This window comes from Polypterus senegalus, chromosome 12 (assembly GCF_016835505.1).
Source record: "Polypterus senegalus isolate Bchr_013 chromosome 12, ASM1683550v1, whole genome shotgun sequence".
Taxonomy (NCBI): Eukaryota; Metazoa; Chordata; class Cladistia; order Polypteriformes; family Polypteridae; genus Polypterus; species Polypterus senegalus.
In genome coordinates this window covers 8,674,613-8,696,761 of record NC_053165.1, presented here as the reverse complement: position 1 = coordinate 8,696,761, position 22,149 = coordinate 8,674,613, and the positions used below count along the sequence as shown (strand labels likewise).

At 43.6% G+C, this 22,149-nt stretch overlaps 1 protein-coding gene across 1 annotated transcript; it reads right to left on the bottom strand.

Annotated features, from left to right (window-relative positions):
* Positions 1-10: 10 nt before the first annotated feature.
* Positions 11-22,130, bottom strand: glt8d1 (glycosyltransferase 8 domain containing 1). The gene is made up of 10 exons (XM_039772963.1): positions 22,055-22,130; positions 18,806-18,840; positions 18,615-18,713; positions 14,500-14,716; positions 12,057-12,174; positions 6,668-6,752; positions 6,467-6,579; positions 4,557-4,723; positions 4,251-4,363; positions 11-2,823 (listed from the first exon to the last, which is right to left on the bottom strand). The coding sequence occupies exons 2-10, from the start codon at positions 18,819-18,821 to the stop codon at positions 2,639-2,641; spliced, it is 1,113 nt and encodes a 370-aa protein (XP_039628897.1). The 5' UTR covers positions 18,822-18,840; positions 22,055-22,130; the 3' UTR covers positions 11-2,638.
* Between the last annotated feature and the right edge of the window lie 19 nt (positions 22,131-22,149).

Genomic DNA, 22,149 nt, shown 5'->3' with positions numbered 1-22,149 from the left:
AGTTGTCCTCTTTTTTTTTTATTCTTTGAGCCTGTTCTCTTTATTTTGTAAATCTAATCTTAACTGTTGCTAGGTAATGAGCACAGAGGGGTGTGACACCAAAGTCACTTTACCCATTTAGTATCACTTGTGCCTGTGTCTGCTATACTCCCCTACACCTGTCTCGGCTCTTGCCATTGCAGACAAGTAATGGACATAAACTGGTGGAGGTGGGATGGGGTGGCTTCCCTTTAGTTTCTCTTATAGTGCCGAGAAAAAAAAAGTATTCATCCCCTTGGAAGCTTTATATTTTCTTATTGTTCAAAATAGAAGAAATAATTTGGCTTTTTTGACACTAAACGGATAAAGACTCTTTGTAATGTCAAAATATAAAAAAAATACACGTCCGTCCATTTGCAAGTCTCCATCTTTTCAACAGGTGGTGCATCACAAACATTAACACTGCTTTTACGAATCCCATTCTAAATGACGTAAAGCAGAGATAAAGGCATTGCATTTGTCATTCCAACAGATAGTTGTGATGTGCCATTACCAATGCTTTTTACGAATCCCATGCCAAATAGCAGATAACAGACACATGCATATTTAACAGTGCACTGCAAACGTTAACGCTGCCGTCCACGTTGATTACTTACATTTCAGTTGGTCTTGTAACTAGCCATGCTACCTGTCTATAAGTATAAAACATTAAACTTTTATATTTGTAATTTAGGCCACTTTGCAGAGATCTGATTTAACTTTAATGTTAAAGAGCTTTTTTTGTCCAGTGTCAAAAAAGCCAAATTTAAATTGACTGTGATTCAGTGTGTTGTGTAACAAAAAAGTGAAGACTTTTTACAGACATGGTAAGTGTGAACCCAGTAGCCTCTGTTTCAAGAGGTGCTTAATTCTTCACCTAATATCTTTGCATTATTTTCATAGACATTCTCAATACGTTTTTGTTCTTTGACCATTAGCCAATTAACTTTGAGATGCATGAAGCAAGATGCCAAAACTTAACTGGCCAGTTAAATGTGGGCCTGTCCATGAAATTTTATTTTTCTTCTTTTAAATATATATGGACATATCAGGATTTGGTCTTTGTTAGATCTTCTTTATCTATAGGTGTTGATAAAATAAACACCATTCCACATTTACATGTAGTAATCCATTGTACAATTTAGAAAAAGGTAGTTGTGCAAGTTTAAAAGGACCAAGGCCATTTGAAACAATGTGCTCTGGCCAGACCAGGCCAGCACCAGAGGAGATGGTTTGCAACTACAAGAGACCGCACATGACCAGAAGAACCTGATGGCATCTCTAAAGCATGGTGATGAAAATGTTATGTTGGGTTTGCTTTGCTGCATTTGGCCTTGGGCAGCTCCCCCTCCTAGAATCCACTAGGAATTCTCCATTATAGTAGAAGGTGCTTGAATAAGATGTGAGGTCATCTGTCAGGAAAGGCAGAAGCTCAACTGAAAGGGGAGCTTGCAACGTGACAATGACCGTAACCTTACCAGTAAAACCGCATGGGACTGACTGAAAAGAAAGAAACGAGATTGGGGGTGTTCTGGGAAGGCCGAGCCCGGATCTGAATCCCTTTGAGATGCTGTGTGTTGTGTATTTGAAAGAGGCTGTGCACACAAGACAACCCTTAAACAGCACCCAGCTGAAAACCATTCTGCATTGAGGAATGGAGTCGCTGTCAGAGACTGGTAGACAGACATGAGTGGGCAATATAAACTGTTAGAGCCAACAGAAATGGTGTGTCATTGAAACAATTACTGCAATATCAAATTTCGTCTCCCTCCTGGGATTGCCTCCTTAATCAAATATTGATATGTCCAAATATTTAAAAAACAAAAAAAAAATAATGGGGTGTATTTTTCACATACTGTGGTGGGTTGGCACCCTGCCTGGGATTGTTTCCTGCCTTGTGCCCTGTGTTGGCTGGGATTGGCTCCAGCAGACCCCCGTGACCCTGTGTTCGGATTCAGCGGGTTGGAAAATGTATGGATGGATTTTTCACAAAATTGTATATAAGATGGGGACCAAGAAAAAGAAAACCTGAGGGCTAGTGGGCAGTAGCAGGTAATCTTTGCTAAAGTGGCATCCCATTCAGGGTTGGGTGATTGATGTCTAAGTAGGGTATTTGTTTTATGTTGCTACATGTGGAGTTCAATATGGTACAGTATATGAATTGTTTCATGTATTGTGATATTGTATGTTTTATGTGCTACACATGCTGTTATGTAGTGTTAATTTACACAAGTCCACAGAATCCTTTTCTTTTCTCTGGGACGTTAGATATCTGACTTACCGGAAGGAACCAGGATAACATCATCTTAACTTAAGTACATCCGCCATTTCCAGTTAAGAATTGGCTTCCATCAAGCTGGTTGGCTGAAAAAAAAAAACCTGCGGCCACTGTAATGCTTGAAGATCAGGCTTGGCGGCCCTCTGCTTTAAGCGCAAAGGGATCCTTTATAGCTGCATGCAAAGTACAGTACAGTACAAATGTAAAAAATGTAAAGAAAACAGCTCATTATCCAAGTAGACAGAAAGGGCACTCCTGAGAAATCACAGGTTTTGAGGTCCAAAAACCAGGTAACAGCGATCAGGGGCTGCGGCTGCAAAAACAATGTCTTGTTCAAGCCCCTTATTTTTCCTCTGTGCTTCTCCGGATGGGGTGAAATTTACCTGTTGGGTCAGGGATGTACCAACTGTCCCAGGTGTCCGAGTAAGGAGATGCCCGACCCCACGGTTTGAAATGGCCATTCCAGTGAAGAAGCTTGGCTGCTTTAATAAACTGGGATGAATAGCGGTTTCCAGCACTTGTGGAACCTTATGGAGAAGGAAACAAAAATAAAATGCCTCTTTTAGAAACAAGCAGGTTTTACGAATACTAAAGTCAAGTCAAAGTAAAGTTAAATTATTAAACTATTACATGAGGGATCTCAAACTCCGGTCCTGGAGGGCCCCAGTGGCTGCTCCTTTCTTAAATTTGTGACCTGTCTTTGCTCCTGATTAACGTCTTGTGAATGAATTTTAATTCACTTGCTCTTGAGGACGCAGGCCCAATAATTGTTTCTTTTTCCTTAATTAGCAGCCGGATAATAATGAGATACAAAATGAACCAAAACATGAGCAGCAAACTGTGGCCAGGAGTTATCATTGGCCATCGGTCAAGGTGGTTTTGTGAAGGTTACAGGGATAAATAACAGGACCTGTTTGCCTGTAACAAGACAAACTTGGCACACCTTGTTTGAAAAAGACGTGCAGAGCTAACCTCCAAAAAATATGTACATCTGTGTTCTGGGTGGACATCTCGAAAAGCGTTTGTTCTAAATTTTGTAATCTTGGGTAGGATATAGCCATGACCTTTCACACTATGCCAAACCAAAAAAAGAGCATAATTTTCTACCAAAAATTGTAATTTCAGAATCCATCCATCCATTAATTATCCGCTATATCCTAACACAGGGTCGCGGGGTTCTGCTGGAGCCAATCCCAGCCAACAATGGGTGCAAGGCAGGAAACAAACCCCGGGCAGGGCGCCAGCTTACTGCAGGGCACACACACGGGACAATGTAGAATTGCCAACGCACCTAAGCTGCATGTCTTTGGACTGTGGGAGGAAACCCACGCAGACACAGGGAGGACCCGGGAAGTGAAAACCCGGGTTTCCTAACTAAGAGGCAGCAGTGCTACCCACTGCGCCACCATATTTCAGAATCAGAAAACTTGATTAATCTAAAAGGAAATTACTTAATTTTATGATATGAAACGTGTACAGACGCCATTCTGAGATCAACTTTTCCTGCGCATCATAGAATCAGAATCTGACGTGATCTTAATAGCGAAGTTTTGATCTCCTGCTTCAGAATGGTTTCTTTTTGCCCCCTGTCCACAGAGTGCCCCACTAAATTCCTATAGTTTCTAGATTCTTCCAGCTTTCTCTGGCTATTCTTAATTTGTGCCCCTTATTTTTTTGTTTGCGTATGCTCCTCTGTGCCATACAGAACGGATTTGTGCCTGCAACTTGCTTTGAGCTCACTGTTGGCATAATGCACATTGGTTCCCTTATTTTGAAGAGACAGGCAAGCTAAACACATTTAAAAAAATCTTCCAAATGTTAGAGTAAAATATTACTCCGGATGCGGTGGCAGCCATCCCCCCAACATTGTTAAAGTGCTAATAACGCTACAAAGAGAATTCAGTTTGCTCTCTTTAACTAATAACACAACACTAAAGGAGTGCATGCAACTTACCCAAGTGTCTCACGTGCCACAAGGGATCAATAGTGGAGTGTTTTTTATAGAATACAATGAGCAGAGGTGGCGCAGTGACGCTGCCAGCAAGAGTCCTGCTGTACAAATCCTCTCTGCAGAGAAGCACAATAATAGGTTGGCAAGGCGGTCGCATCAGAAAACAAACACTTGTTCAAAATCATGCAACTAGAACACTGCAAATGAATAAAAAAAAAACATGCATGTAAAAAATAAAATAAAATTAAACTAATACTCGTAAAAAGTTTCTTTACGAAAAAAAAGAGGGAGACTGCTTTGTGTACTCACGCTACGTTTCTTTCCATCCATCTCTCGAGCTGCTCAGTTATGTTCTGAAGTCTCCATTCGGTTAGGTTGGCAACAAACAAGCCAGGGTTGAAGGAGCAGGTGTTGGCCTTCATGCCCAGTTTCTTTATGGTGTCCTTTTTAAAGTCAAGGAAGCCAATATAGTTGAACTAGGGGGGTTGGAGAGGAGATAAAATGGATGTTATAAAAAAAACATACAGGCTGACCAATCGATACCGATAAGAAATCTTTCTTTGCGTTATAATCGGTCATTTTTGACGTTAATATGTATTTATTTAGAAGGCAGAGTGCTGGCTCTGTGGCTAAGGATCTGGGCTGGTATCTGGAAGGTTGTCGGTTCAAATCCTGTCACTGCCAGAAGGGTTCCTACTCCGTTTGGGGCACTTAGCAAGGCCCTTAACCTGACAATTGATCCAGGGGAGCTGTACAGTGGATGACCCCCAAAGTTCATGCCATCTTGTATCAATACAGTGTACCAAATACCAAAAAGGTAGAGGGGTCCTTTCATCGGATTGGCTGGCCCAGCACTGACTCAGCTGTGGAATAGCCAATAGATGGAGGCAGCTTGATGGCCGGGGCCTCCAGGACTCTGAACAGAACTCTGTTGAATGCTGCTCTGTACTTGTAATAATTCACCTAAACTGCATGTCTTTGGACTGTGGGAGGAAACCCGCGCAGAAACGGGGAGAACATGCAGACTCCATGCAGGGAGGACCCGGGAAGCCAACCCACTGCGCCACCGTGCTGCCCAGTCACGGCCTTCATTTACATAATCTTAGCGAGTTGTGTGTCAGTTGGCGGTGTGCGCTCCCGTGGTGTAATGTGACATACCCAACCAATGACAATGGTCTCTGACTGGCCCTGACAAACTTGTGTTCAAAAGTTAAGCGCCTTGTATAAATTTAAAGAAAATATACATCTTGCCCACGTCAGTGATTTACATTGGAGGGTAAGGGGCGTGGAGGAAAAGCTTAAAAACTTGTATGGCGGTATAGCGGTACGGGGATTGCACTGCCGCCTTGCAGGTGGGGGGTCAGGATTCGCACCCCCAGGTTCTCCACGTCTGGGTGGGTTTCCTCCCACGGTCCAAAGACATGCAGGCTGGGTGAACTGGTGATCCTAAATTGGCCCGTGTGAGTGGCTGGGGTGGTTCTGTTTGCCCTGCCTTGTGCCCTATGCTAGCCAGGATGAGCTCCAGCACCAAGTGGCCCTATTCAGGACTAGGCAGGTTCGAAAATGGCTGACTGACTTCAGAAGTAAGAGTGGCATAAAGTTGGTCACCTTACCATCTGGACCATTATGAAGACAACTCTTATCTTGGTGGCCATATTGAGAGAGGTACGTGGCCCGTTTTCAACACTCCATTCAAAGGCCATCTGGTAGCAAAGCAAGCTAGAGTGAGGATGAGCCAAGAGCCGCCTATGGACCCCACATGCACTGCTAAGACTGTAACGGTGTGGTTTGCCAATAATCACACAGTATTCTACTTATTTTTTTGGCATTTTTATCAATAACACATAATGAAATGTGTAACTTAACTTCTGCAGGTTTCTTTACTCGGTCTAATTGCCTGTGGTTATAGATTTAGAAGGGAAGTGGAGTGGCAATGAAGTGCTAAAGTACCTGATCATAGAGTGGTACATGTTATGGAATTTGAGACATTTTATTAAGCTCTGCAAAATAAAAGAGGAAAACAGGGTCACCCTGGGACCTTGCACAATAAAACGACTCGGTTATGCTACTTGCCCTGCGGTGGGCTGGCGCCCCTCCTGGGGTTTGTTCCTGCCTTGTGCCCTGTGCTGGCTGCGATTGGCTCCAGCAGACCCCCATGACCCTGTAGTTAGGATATAGCAGGTTGGAAAATGACTGACGTGACTGTTATGCTACTTTACCTGATTTCCAGCCCCCCTCACCATTCCTTTGGACGAGGCTGAATCGCAGTCATCTGAAAATGCAGCAGCATGTCCTGCCTTCAGCTTGGTGTTGTACAGCTCCTGGATATCTCCTAGAATTAAAAACGGTGCCGTTACAGAGAAACCGTACAGCATCCTCATCCTCCACACAAACCCCCTCGACACTGCCAGCCTCGTTACCTTGTACTATCACATCGTCATCCATGTAAATGGCCTTTTCTCCATCTGGCACAAATGCAGGAAGGAAGAATCTTGCAAACGTGAGCTGGTGAAAAGTAAATAAACGGACGTCAGGGTTTGTAAAACGGTCAACTCGGGAGAAAAACCGGGGAGTCACTTGGGGGGAAAAAAAAAAGTCTGTTTAATATCTACCGGGTATTTCATACTTCATGCACACACACATCCATGTAAAACTGTTTATAAGGTTAAATATATGAAAAGACGGGAGCCTGATATGCATTATATAAAGCTTGCTAGGCACTCTGTTGTTTACTCTGCTTGTGTTACTCTGGAAATGCGAAACTGTGTTAGTCTGACATCCTCGGGAGACAATATCAGAAACTGCAGCCGACAAGTTTGACTACCCCTCCAACTAGGGGTGTGCGATATTGGGAAAAAAAAATATCTCCATATTTTCTGGGACTTGGACGATAACGATAATTCCAAGATAATGTAATGTATTATTTGAAATTATATTTTTGTCATCTATAGCTTTACTTACTACTTTTTGTATTTTTAAATGTCATAATAAATAAGATCAATTTAACCTAAACTGCATTTTATAGAGGAACCCCAAATTACTCACCAATCGCAATATGAAGCCTATGCCCAAAACAAGGTAGCCTCTTCCAGTTATTAATCCGTAGTGCACTGACAACGTTAGCCCCGCTGGCTGTTGTCATGCAAACCATGCGGTCTTCTCACAGTGGCCATGATGCCAGCGCATCTTTCAGACCTTGCGCAATGATGTCGCCAGTGTGATCTTGTGGGAAGTAGGATGTCTGCAAACAGGAGCTTTGAAGTTGCCAGTTTTCGTCAGTGAAATGCACCGTCAGGGAGAGGTATGGCTCGGATGTTCGGCTTGACAATAAATCCGTTGTTGTGGCAAAATGTGAAACCTTTTGCAGTTTATGCATCAGAGTTTGGCGTCACGAATCATACAACCTAGGCAGAGCGGTCTGACTGAAATATTTTCGGCCAGGCAGTGTGCACCTTGGGTCTAAAGTGTTCAAAAGTTGTTTAAAACCATCTCTCTCAACCACTTGAATTGGCACCACATCATTTGCGATGTCATTGGTGACGCCGTTTGTTATGTCATGGCATGTGTTGCTTTTCTTGTCGTAAGGCACTTTTTGTGCAGAACGAGTCCGCTAAAGTTTGCTGAGCGTGTTTTTCTGCTTGTACCTTGGTTACTTTAGAGTTGTGCTGGACAGTTGACTCCTTAAGCTTTTCGTATTCTGTACGGTGGTTAGTTCGCAAATGGTGAAACAAGTTAGTTGTCGAGGTGTCTTTAACGGCAACCGATTCACCACATAATATTGTAGTGACCCGGCAGCCAGCGCTGGCGGCATGATGCATTGTGGGTAATTTATGTAAAGTTTACTGTTGTGTTAAATTAGTAAGGCAATCGAATTATTGTTCCTGTTGTAATTGTTGTATGTGTTTGTGTTCAACTGATGGGGTGGATTTGGGTTATTGCCGTCCGGGGTTATTAAATTGTAAATAGTTACCATCAGTGAGAAAGATGGCTTCGTTAATGACCTTGGCAATGGCTTTGCAATGATTGAGCTTTGTTTTCTGCCTATCTGCTCTAATAAAGAGATACAACAGGACAGAGCTGTGTATTGCTAAGATTTCATCTAAGCAATGATTACCGAGACACTCGGAGTCGTGCGGTGTATGGGACACGAGTGCTCGCTACTTAAAGAGCTGGGTACAGCTGCGTGCATAACGCTGGCAGTCCGCTAGCCGACCAGCTTGGGAGAAGTGCACGGCTGAGTTCGGCTCTAAAAACTTTTAAGACTCAACCACGGGTCGCTACAATATGCAGATTTCCGTCTTTTGAGCAACATCAGTCTTTTCAAAACCAAACCACTGCCGTGTGAGTGCGAATGAACCACGTCTGGCAATTAACTCTTGACGACGTAGATGGCGAGGCTGTTTTATCATCTGGCGCTGTTTGTTCACTCATTTTGAGGCAGCGAGCGATGCTAACTTCCGGCTTGCTGGACGTACACGTCACGACTAAGCAACTCGCTTTGCGCACGCGCAGTGGTCTATACTGTTGCATTAGTGAATGAACTGTTTTTGTTTTGTTTTTTTTTTTTGCAAAGTGAGTTACATACTCGATAATTTAATCTCGCACATCGTTAAAACAGCAATTAAGATATAATCGTAAACGATGTATATCGCACACGCCTACCTCCAACTATATAATGTGACGCCGACTTCACAGATTATTCTGTCCAGCAGCATTTTAGAGCCCACAAGCTGTGCCAGCTGCTGAAGAAGAGCTGAAATCTAAGTAATTAACGCAGACTTCAGAATTAATGTTTGTAGTGCACCATGCAAAGCATATGTCTCTCTTATGTGCCATTTGGTATGGGAATTGTAACAGCAGTGCTAATGTTTGTCACGCGTCATGTATTGGAATGCATTTCACTCCTACAAATGTTTGGTGGGCTGGTGCCCTGCCCAGGGTTTGTTTCCTGCCTTGTGCCCTGTGTTGACTGGGATTGGCTCCAGCAGACCCCCGTGACCCTGTAGTTAGGATATAGCGGGTTGGATAATGGATGGATGGATGAAATGTTTGTGATGTGCCATCTGTTGGAGTGACCAATGCAGTGCATTTTATTACTACAAAAGTGTGTGATATAGCAACTGGATGGACACACAGACATGTATCCTTTTATTAAGGTGGATATGTCTTCCCGGTTACAACCCCACGTGAATTCTAAGACCTCGGTCCAACCTCCTGCACGCTTCATAAACTTTGGCTTACTGACTGGGAGGCCATGGATTCACAGCCAGTTTCCTTACATGAGGATGTGAAATGGAGAAGGACAGAACCCTGAGTGATTTGGGGCAAGCCCCCAGTAGTTATAGTTCAGCCATCATGCGCTCCCTCATCATCACTATCAGCAGTTCTACAGGGTGGTCCAGATCGTCTGGATGACTTTGATTTATGCGGGGACGATTCCAGTTCGGCGCGAAGACGATTCTTCATGTCATCAGTTCGCACACTTCTCGATGGTCCGGGATTTTTCGGGTGATTTTCTATGTAATAAACTTAAGTTATAGCGTAATGAAAATTGCATAATTAGATCTGGACCATCTTATAGTGGCTGTCTTGGCCTGACTCTACACCTTCCTGGAGCCACCAGATGGCATGACCCATAGTGCTGGCATTGGGTCAAAGTGAGGTATGCTCTCTGCGCCATCTGTTGGAATGACAGAGACATAGCAACTGGACATACAGACATCCTCTTATTAAGTTGGATTTTATTCTCATTCAAGTCAGAATGCAGGCAACCTGTACATGTGAGCTGGACATTGTCACGAAAACGTGGAGAGTGTCGCAGATGCCTGGGGCAACGACCCAGCTGGGACGCCTTGGAGGACCGGAAGAGGGCGTGCGTCCATCTAAGACCACGAGGGAGCAGCCACCCTGGTTGCTATGGGAACCACGGGTACAGAGCTTTGAAGCTCAACCCTGTAGGGGCCAGGGGGCGCCCCTATGCCTTTGTAGCCCTGGACCTCCGCACTTCCGCCACACAGAAGTCCGGGGGGGTTTTGGGGTAAGAGGAGCAGGGACACCTGGAGTGCTTCCGGGGATGCAGCCGGCACTTCCGCCACACGTGGGTGTGTCCGTGGAAGATTGCTGGAACCTACCTGGAGCACATCCGGGCAATTATAAAAGGGGCCGCCACCCTTCATTCGAGGCTGGAGTCGGGTGAGGAAGAGGACTAAGCAGGAGAAGGGAGTGGAGGCGGCCCGAAGAAGGAGAAAGGCAGAGTGTGTGAGAGGCCTGGACTTTGGGTAAGTCTTGGGGTTTGTGTGGCACTTATTGGACTTGTAAATAGTAGAAACTGTAAATAAACGTGTGGTGGTGTTTTACAACATGTCTGCCTGTCTGTGTCCGGGGCTTAGTCCACAAGAGGTTTAAAGCTCTAGTATTGCCATCCCTTGTCACGGCCACCATTTCTCAATGTATCAAGTGCGTGTCCAGCTCCAGAATAGACTGACTGATAGCCAGCGGCCATTCCACCTGCACTTTAGAGCAGATAAGCATGTTTGGGCCTGGCCAGCACTTGGAGGGGAGACCATCTAGGAAAACATTGGGTTGCTGCTGAATGAGGTGTTGGTGAGGCAATCGGGGGTCACTTTTACCCCGTGGTGTGTGTGTGTGAGTGTGAGTGTGAGTGTGAGTCCCACTGTCTCAGCGCTGTCAAATATGTGCTTAGGATGAGATGTAAAACTGAGGTTTAGGACTCTCTGTGGTCATAAATGATCCCTAGGCATCCCCCAATGAAACAAAGGGTACAAGTCCTGGCTAAACTGCCCACCACAGCCTGGTCAGTAATGTCTATAACTGGCTAACTCACTCTCACTCTCACCCCTTCACCACCTAATAACTAATGTGTGGCATGAGAATGGCTGCCTCTGCATCCTCCAGGTGGATGGTACACATTGGTGGTGGCTCCTCACCGTCTACATAAAGAGCTTGGAGTAGGATAGAAAAGCGTTAGATAAATATAATTATTATTACTTAACACACAGGTCATCAACATAAGCCATCATGCTCAGAGATGACAGACACTGAGGTTATTTTAATAGGTGTTTCTGAAGAAGAAGGGTAGCCGAGGAATTAAAAATCCACCCCATATATAACTACAGGGTGGTCCAGATCTAATTATGCAATTTTCATTACGCTATAACTTATTAAGTTTATTACATAGAGAATTCACAAAAACATTACATGGAAAAGGGCGGCGCAGTGGCGCAGTGGTAGCGCTGCTGCCTTGCAGCTAGGAGACCCGGGTTCGCTTCCCGGGTCCTCCCTGCGTGGAGTTTGCATGTTCTCCCCGTGTCTGTGTGGGTTTCCTCCTGGCGCTCCGGTTTCCTCCCACAGTCCAAAGACATGCAGGTTAGGTGGATTCGCGATTCTAAATTGGCCCGTGGGTGTGTTTGTCCTGCGGTAGGTTGGCACCCTGCCCAGGATTGGTTCCTGCCTTGTGCCCTGTGTTGGCTGGGATTGGCTCCAGCAGACCCCCCGTGACCCTGTATTCGGATTCAGCGGGTTAGAAAATGGATGGGTGGATTACACGGAAAATCAGTGAATTCATTCAGTGTAACTCCGTTTTCATTTATTACAAGATTTTTGTTTTGTATTGTTTTCCCGCATTGCATTAAAAGTTGCATAATTAGATCCGGACCACCCTATACATTATGCCACTCTAGTTTTTGTCAATCTGTATGAAATTTACAGTATGGATCATTTTTTCTATTCATAAACCTGGTCCAGTGGATGCAATTAATTGGACAGAACATTTTGTGTATCGATACATACTGGCTTTATGTCCTCCGACTGTTCTGAATTTATCCTTATTTTGCCTGCCAGGATGTGTGGATCAAATGGCACAATTCTGTACTTGACGTCCTTGAGATCAGTTTGAGTTATCCAATGCCTGGAAATCAGAAAAGAGAGCATTTAAAACACAAGGTGAGTGATTGTGTAGTGAAACAAAGGTGTAGGTCATAGTAAAAAAATGAAAACTGCAATTTAAAATAAAACGAATCTTTACCAAATGTAAAAAAAAAAAAAAAGGAATTGCAATTACGTCAAAGGTAAAAGGTAAAAGTCTGACCACCTCAGGCACGTAACTGGTTTAAATAAACATTCACCATAACTGGCAACTACACTTTGGCAGCCCCTCACCGTGACCCATGGTGCCACACATACAGGACGCTTGTGACAACAAAGGCTTTAAGAAAGCCAACTCCATTTTGACAGATTCTACATCACCCATCCATAAACCGTACCAGACTTGTACACAGTAGCCACCATTAAACTGTTAACTCCCACGCAATCACCTGCTTTACCGGAGTCCAAGACTCCATTTTGGAAACACTCGCACTATCAATCAGGCTGCACACAAGATTCAGTTTTACTGTGTTATTGTTAGTTGTTCTGTCAGATGCATCTTACATGTTTATATTGATAATAGCTGTGCTATCTATCCAAGACGGGACGAAATCTAATTCATCAACGCAGACCCCAGTGTTAATACGGAATTCATAAAAGCAGTGCTGATGCTTGTGATGTGCCAGCTGTTGGAATAATAAATGCAATGCATTTGAAGTGCCACCTGTTGGAATGACATAAACATAGCAACTGGGCAGCTGCACAGACACTCTTTTACTAGCTGTGCTATCTGCCTAAGACAGGTTGAGATCTAAGCAGTCAAAGTAGACCTCAGCGTTAACATTTGCATTGCACCATCCAATACATATGTCTCTTGTTATATGCCATTTGTAAAAGCAGTTTTAACGTGTGTGTGATGCACAATCTGTTGAAATGACAAAGATACAGCAACCGGATGGATACACAGATACTCATCTATTAACTAGCTTCGCTACCCATCTAAGACAGACTGAAATTTAAAATCAACGTAGGCCTCAGTGTTAAATGTTTGCAGTGCAGCATGCAATTGATGCGTCTCTGTTATATGCCATTTGGTACTGTATGGGATTTGTAAATGCAGTGTTAATATTTGTCATGCACCATCTGTTAGAATGATAAATGCAATGCATATAATTATATGCCATTTGGTAAGGGGTTCATCAAAGCAAGGTTAATGTTTGTGATGCACCAACTGTTGGAATGACACATTCAATGCACACGTCTCTGGTAAATGCTATTTGATATGGGATTTGTGAAAGCATTGTTAATGTTTGTGAAGCGCCAAATATTGGAATGACAGAGACGTAGAAACTAGATTGACACACAGACAGACACATTCCCTTTTATTAAGGTGGATTTATTTCCTTAATTTGGTAGTTTCTAATATATCTATATTTTTTATTTGCCATTTGTGCCTGCTGTGTTGTTGAACCCTGCACAGCCATGTTTCTGCACCAGTGGGACAACGAAGAAATTCCCTTCATTGTAGTACAGTGTACAATGAGGATACGTTGAATTACAGATACATTTCATAAAGTTTCTTTTTAACCTCTAAAATCAGCAGTACCCCTAGCAAATACACAGTAGTTAAGTACAACAGGATGTTGATGCACATTCATTTGTTAAAAAGATAAATGTCACAGGTTTTCTTGGCCGTCACAGTGTCTGTCAACACGGGTGGACACTACAGCACCAGGGTGAGCACTGGTGACCTACAGCAGCCAGGCGCAGAGAGTTTTGTGCACTTCATCTGTTCTCCCTGTATTTGTGTTAGTCGTCCTGGGTATGACGTTAATCTGCATCCAGCCCTGCATGGAGGCCCTCCAACCTGCACGGAAAAACCTGGGGGTTGGTGGCAGAATTGGCACTCCTGCCACCATAAAAAAAACCTCACACAGTTCCATTCCATCTGAACTGGTGAGGTGCTGAGGTGTCACCCGCCGCATGGCTGCACTCGGGTCCTAATCTGGGATCCTGAGGTGGTTTGTCATGTGGTGGGTGAGGCACTGCACTGTATCAGCGTCTGCTCCTAACCTCTCACTCTCTCTATATTAGGCTAACTGCAGGCTACACACTGACCAAGCCTGTGTGTGTGTGTGTGTGTGTGTGTGTGTGTGTGAGAGTGTTTCATACTGGACTGGCATCTCCATCCTGCCTTATCTTTAATGCTGCACAGATAGACCCCATCTGAAATGGGAAAAAATGGGCACAGAAGAGAGATTGGGTTTATTAAGGGTGGAGTGTTGTGTAGTACCAACAGAAAGGCTGCGTTAGTGATATCAACTTCTACAGCTCACAAATGTGTAAACGTGAAGATGCAAACACTTACTTCAAGTGCATTACCGTGTCGTTTGTGGTAACAAAGTAGAACACAACGTTGGCCTGCGTGTTGCTGTGAATGCTGTTCACTGCTGCTATCAGTCCTCCAAGTCGTTCCTCTACGGCCGTGATGACCACTGGAATTTCTTCACCCGTCCTGACAGCTCTGAACTTCTCAGGAATGTTCACGATGAAGTCAATGGGTTGTAATCCATTTTGATCCACGTCTACAATAAAAATCACCACCAGACTGCGTTATAAGTGAACTCGTGCGACAGTTTTCTGCCATTTTTACATGAAACTAGCAAAGGATGTTTGAAATTCAATATCGAATCTTAACGTTCATTTACTGTTTCACAGCAGGCTGGCACAGCGTTTCACACTGTTACTTCAAAACTCTAAGCACCCAAGTTACAGTTCTCGCACTAAAACAAAATACAATTTATTTTTGTATAGCCTGTAAGTAGGCCCTCCAACCTGTAGGGAAAAACCTGGGGGTTGGTGGCAGAATTGGCCCTCCAGCCACCATAAAAACAACCTCACACTGGTTCCATTCCATCTGAACTGGTGTGGTGCTGAGGTGTCACCCATTGCATGGCTGCACTCGGGTCCTAACCTGGGGTCCTGAGGTGGCTTGTCATGTGGTGGGTGCGGCAATGCGCTGTATCGGCGTCTGCTCCTAACCTCCTCCTCCAAAACAAATCACACAAGAAGTGCCGCAATGGGCTTTAACAGGCCCTGCCTTCTGACAGCCCCCCAGCCTTGACTCTCTAAGAAGACAAGGAAATGGCACCATCTGCTTCAAAGATTTCTCTTGGCACTCCGCCTCACAAGACCAGGTACACTGAGCTAATCAGCACGTTTAAATCCTCCTGCAATGAATGAGTGTTGAGTGTACCCTGCAATGGCCTGGCAACCCTTTCTCTGTAAACTCCTGCCTTACATCCACTGTTGTCAAGGCTTGGAATTATTGCGGGTCTGTACTAAAGGTGTGTTCACTTTCTTACACTTCATCAGATCTGAAAAGAAGCAGAACGCACGCCCCCATTAGGTGTTGGCTCAGCAGATCATCTTCCTCCATATCTTTCTGTCCTCGTCATCTTGCTCCGTCACAACCATCATCACCTGCATGTCCTCTCTTACCAACTTCTCTTAGGCCTTACTCCCCTTACCTGGCAGCTCTATCCTTAGCACCCTTCTCTCATCATATCCCTCATCTCTCCTCTGCACATGTCCAAACCAACTCAATCTCGCCTCTCTGACTTCGTCTCCAAACCTGAGCTGACCCACTAATGTCATTTCTAATCCTGTCCATCCTCGTCAAACTCACACTTCCACTACTCTTTCCCATAACTTCATGTTGTGTTATAAGAACCTTCTTCTTCTTCTTCTATTGGCTGCTCCCATTAGGTGTTGCCACAGTGGATCGTCTTCTTCCACATCTTCCTGTCCTCAGCATCTTGTTCTGTTACACCCATCACCTGCATGTCCTCTCTCACCACATCCATAAACCTTTTCTTAGGCCTTCCTCTTCTCCTCTTCCCTGGCAGCTCTATCCTTAGCACCCTTCTCCCATTATACCCCTCATCTCTCCTCTGCACATGTCCAAACCAATGCCATCTCGCCTCTCTGACTTTGTCTCTCAATCGTCCATTCGGAGCTTACCCTTTAATGTCCTCATTTCTAATCCTGTCCCAAGAAACTTCTTCTTCTTTTGGCTGCTTCTGTTAGGTGTTGCCACAGTGGATCATCTTCTTCCATATCTTTCTGTCCTCGTCATCTTGTTCTGTTACACCCGTCACCTGCATGTCCTCTCTCACCACCTTCTCTTAGGTCTTCCTCTTCTCCTCTTCCCTGGCAGCTCTATTCTTAGCACCCTTCTCTCATTATACCCCTCACCTCTCCTCTGCACATGTCCAAACCAACGTCATCTCGCCTCTCTGACTTTGTCTCCCAACTTGAGCTGACCCTCTAATGTCCTCATTTCTAATCCTGTCCATCCTCGTCACACCCAATACAAATCTTAATATATGAACACTCTACCTTACACTTTTTTTCCATCAATAAATGCCAGAATTGTTTTGGATGGCATCCAAGCCAAATTCGGTTTATTGTGCTTTTCACCCCCAAATCCAATTCTCTTTGGAGGTAAGTCGTGTTTAAACCTTTAGCCGTGAACCGTGTCTTTGGCAAGCAAACAGTTCCCAGCACCCAAATATTTCAACTCGTAAGACAGTGGTGGCTCTGCGGCTAGAGATCTCTAATGCCAATCGGAAGGTTGCCCAGTTCAAATCCCATAAATGCCAGAAGTGACTCTGCTCCGTCAGGCCCTTGAGCAAGACCTTTTAACCTGAAAATTACTCCATCCTGGTGGGTATGATGTTAATCTGCATCTAACCCTGCAAGCAGGTCCTCCAACTTACAGGGAATACATGGGGTTGGTGGTACGATTGGCACTCCAGCCACCATAAAAAACCTCCCACTGTCCCAGTGTGGTGCTGAGGTGTCACCTGCTGCACTCGGGTCCCAATCCAGGTAGTTCATTGTGTGATGGGTGCGGTGACGGCCTAGCTGGGCATGCTCCCAAACTCTTACGTACTCACTAGGGCAAAAACAGGACTATAGGACTAGTAAGGTCTAGAATTATCCATTTTTGTGATTCAAATTCCTGGCTGGTTTTGGTTAGGGTGAGGGATTTATCATTTGCTAGATTTATCTTTGTTAACTCTGCGATTATCAGATAGAAAGAGCAACTTTAACAGCCAGATTACTGGTCTAAATGTTGATTATACACACTTGGGTGTCTATGGTGCCAGGCGTTCACGAAAGAAATCTTACTGTTCAAGTTTAGTGAGGAAGTTAGTTAGCTCAGAAATGTAGGTGTTGTGTGTAGTGTGATACACAGCTTGCTGCTTTGCTGACGTGAGGATGAAAGGCCAATGCATATAAAAATGAGGAGTCACCCCAGCTCAATTTTCTCAACATGCATATAATTGGGATGATTGCCCATAAAATACCTGACGTGAAGATGTAGATCACTAGACTTTTTTGTTAAATGGCACATGGACTGTCTGGAAGGTGTCTAAAATAACAGGTCAACAGAATCGGCAAGATACAAAACGCATTCAGTAAAAGCAAAGGCAATCCTCTTTGTGATTTCCCAATGTTAATTACTTATTTTAAGTGCCAGACTGGATGGATTGGCATTCCAACTCCGGGCAAGGACGACTTCCTACATGGCCCCTAATGGATATGAGGGACGTTCAAAATGTTTCCACACTTTTTTTTTAATCTGTTTATTAGGAATTTCAAAAGGGAATGACATCACTTTCCTACACGATCACCTTTGTTTGCGATGTAATATGCCCAGCATCGTACCAACTTTTTAATGCCCAATTACTACTCCTCCCGCCTTCACCATTTCCAATGAAAATGTAAAAGTGCGGAAACTTTTTGAACGTCCCTCATATTTTGAACAACTCGTCCTCCAGCACGAGAGTTGGCAGTGCCCACCCAGACAATAATAATATATTTTATTTATATAGTGCCTTTCCCATGCTCAAGGCACTTACAGAATATAAGAGAGAACGGCAGGGTATACAGTATATAGCATAGTACATACCAAATAAATAAATAAAGAAGAAGATTACTTGGGAATTGTAATACAGAAGGGTGACCCTGTTGGGGTCCTTGGGTGCTACTGTATTGTAAAGAATGGACCTCCCTATTTTGGGGAGCTTCCGTATGACCCAGAAATGCTTCCGGCATGCAGTGCTGTGACCCCAGAAGTGCACCCGGGTTCGCCACAAAGGGTGGCATCTCACCCCATGTGGAGAGTCCGAGTCGGGAAGAAGGTGGACGACATTCACAGAGGACGAGCTTTATTGGTTGTTGGTATGGCGCTCGGCTGAGTTGTTAATGCGACAAGATGCTGTTACCGAATATCTGAACATTTTTATTTTCTCTTAAACTTGTGTGTGGCCGAGTTGTGCCTCGTGTTTTGGCTCTCGCCCCCCCAATGCTCCTTGGGTCCACAGAGTTCATTACATCACAGTCAACATCCCCAAATAAAAGCTATCAGCATTTTTTATTTTTTTTTACAAGTAGATCAGAATCAAAACTCACCAGAAATTTGCCTCTTCAGGAAGTCGTTCAAACTCAAAAGGTTTCGATGTACGATTATCAAAAATGCAACAGCAATCAGCAGCAGTATAACAATATTCACTTAGGAGAAGAAGAAAAAAATAAATAAATACAAGGACAATAAATGGTGACAGATTTTCACAGCAGTTTTCTGACACACGTGGCCCACGTACCTCTCCGGAAGGACATTTTTTCTGCTTCCACAGATCTAATGAGAATAAAGAAAACACATAACTTACATGAGTAATGTTTTCTGAACAAATAACACTGGTCTAGAAAAAAAGGATTAGATAAATAGACAGATAGATAGATAGAGTAGTTGGCAGGATTAGACAGATATATAGATAGATAGATAGATAGATAGCGTAGTTGGCAGGATTAGATAGATGGATAGCATAGTTGGCAGGATTAGATAGACAGACAGATAGATAGCGTAGTTGGCAGGATTAGACAGATAGATAGATAGATAGCGTAGTTGGCAGGATTAGACAGATAGATTGATAGATAGTGTAGTTGGCAGGATTAGACAGATAGATAGCATAGTTGGCAGGATTAGATAGACAGATAGATAGAGTAGTTGGCAGGATTAGACAGATGGATAGCATAGTTGGCAGGATTAGACAGATATTTTTTGTTTATTTTTTAAAACAAACTTTATTAACAAAAACCTCAGCCAACTATACAACAACTTACACATTATATTATATTATTACACATTATATTATTATAAATGCATTTTCATGTTAAATATTTTTGGAAACACAACTGAACCCACAAGCTCCCCTAAAAAACAAACTGCACTTCTTCATTAATACAGTCACATAATATACTATTCACATATCATATGGTTTTAAACTTGTGAAGATTGTTTGTGGATTTGTAAAAATTAAAATCTATCAAAATGTGACTAATGCACAGTATTGTAAAAACTACAACTGGATTTTGCAAACCACTCCCTACAATTTTATACTTAGTGGTTTTCATAGATAGATAGATAGACAGACAGATAGATATGAAAGGCACTATATGATTGATAGATAGATAGAAGGGCCTTGTCCCTAGGGGGAAATTTCGCTTTCTACAGACACTCTTTAAATAAATAAATACATAGATAGGTAGGTAGATAAGTCAGTAAGTTGAAAAATAAATAAATACACACACACCAGAATGACTAGAAAGAAAGAAAATTCTAAAGAAAAGTTCAGACTTGGCAGTCTCAGTTGCAGTGAGGCCTTATGCAGACATATTGCTATTTGGTATAAAGGAGCCCCAGCAGCCTTTCTTCACACACTTCTGCTGAATAATTTGTTGGCTGGAAGTCGTCAATTTGAGAGCCTCACAGAGAGGATGGGAAGCTTTCTTCATAATGGCCCTGCGCTTTGCCTCAATTCTCAGCTCCACTGGGGGTCCAGAGGGCATCCAATGACTGACTCTGACTTTTTAATCATCTTGTTGACTCGGTGGGTCTCTCTTGAAGTGTAATTGCTAGCACTTTACACCACAATGCAGAAAATCGCACTGGCCACCACAGAGTTGGAGACTATGTGAAGGGTGTCAATACTCACATTAAAGGAACACAGAAGGAGGAAAAAAAGTCAGCTGTCTTCAATGGTTCCTCAGTGTTATGCTACCGGTTCAGCCCGTCATGGATGTGAACCCCCAGGTACTTGTAGCAGTGCCTGGTTGTCTCCACACATATCGCTTAGAATTAAGGCCAAAAAGTTCAATCTTGGAGTTTGCTAAAAGACACCTGAAAGACTCTGAGATGGTGAGAAATAAGATTCTCTGGTCTGATGAGACCAAGATAGAACTCATTGGCCTTAATTCTAAGCGGTGTGTGTGGAGACAACCAGGCACTGCTCATCACTTGTCCAATACAGTCCCCACAGTGAAGCATGGCGGTGGCAGCATCATGCTGTGGGGGTGTTTTCAGCTGCAGGGACAGGACGACTGGTTGCAATGGAGGGAAAGATGAATGCGGCCGAGTACAGGGATATCCTGGACAAAAACCTTCTCCAGAGTGCTAAGGACCTCAGACTGGGCCGAAGGTTTACCTTCCAACAAGACAATGACCCTAAGCACACAGCTAAAATAACGAAGGAGTGGCTTCACAACAACTCTGTGACTGTTCTTGAATGGCCCAGCCAGAGCCCTGACTTAAACCCAATTGAGCATCTCTGGAGAGACCTAAAAATGGCCGTCCACCAACGTTTACCATCCAACCTGACAGAACTGGAGAGGATCTGCAAGGAGGAATGGCAGAGGATCCCCAAATCCAGGTGTGAAAAACTTGTTGCATCTTTCCCAAGAAGACTCCTGGCTGTATGAGCTCAAAAGGGGGCTTCTACTAAATACTGAGCAAAGGGTCTGAATACTTAGGACCAGGTGAGATTTCAGTTTTTGTTTTTTAATAAATCTGCAACAATTTCAAAAATTCTTTTTTTTGTCTGTCAATATTAGGTGCTGTGTGTACATTAATGAGGGAAAAAATTAATTTAAATGATTTTAGCAAATGGCTGCAATATAACAAAGAGTGAAAAATTGAAGGGGGTCTGAATACTTTCCGTACCCACACTGCACTTTCCTTTTGCCCAGTAATTGTCCCGGTTAGGGATTCTTAAGACCTCTTTGTTACCCCGAGGTGAACTTCAGCAGCATAGCTTTAAATAAATTAATATGGCAATGTAATGCCTTCAAACTGCTAAAGGGGAATGACCTATCTGTGTGCTACTGTATAATACATGCCACATATAGGTCAAAGATACAGGACACGAGGCCATTTTTGAGATTCGTTATCGATTCCAACAAGAACAGTCACTACTATACCATACCTTACCATACACTGCCCTTTTCTAAGCCCGCTTAATCACGCAGCCTAATGAACTAACAGTGAATCGCATTGTCGAATACAACCTCTGGTAGTGTGCTGCTACATCTTAAATCAGAATGTTAACAAACATGAAGCAATTATGAAAAGCTGAATTATTTCCTCCCTCGAGATAATAGTAATACGTTGTCTTTAGACCCCAGGCACTCCAGTACACTGCAAAGAACGTCTTGTTTAAGGAGCGACGTTTTAGATCACCGTTCAAGAATACCAACTCTCCATTGCAGAATAGCTACTGCATAAACTCAGACACGCCATCTATGTTGTTGTCTGAAATGCATATTCTTAAATACAATACGAGCGTGCAGGCAGACCGCCGCGGTCCGATCCCCCTCACTGTCCCATTTGCGAAGCGTGCATCTCCAGCGCAAGGGTTCGCCAAACCTGTAGCTCTCCTCGATTATTTCCTCATCGTTATTGAAATATTGGTCTCTCGATCTCCTTCTCGTTTAACACCATTATAGCAATACGTGTGACAAGTTAAAAAAAAGAAACAAATCAACAAAGACACAAAACGAATTTAACTCAAAATTACCTGCAGCTTCTTACTACTTCAATTGGCAGCAACGTCAAAGTGCCAGCTCGACATCAACATTGCCGGCGGCTTACATTTAGCTTGCCCATTTATTG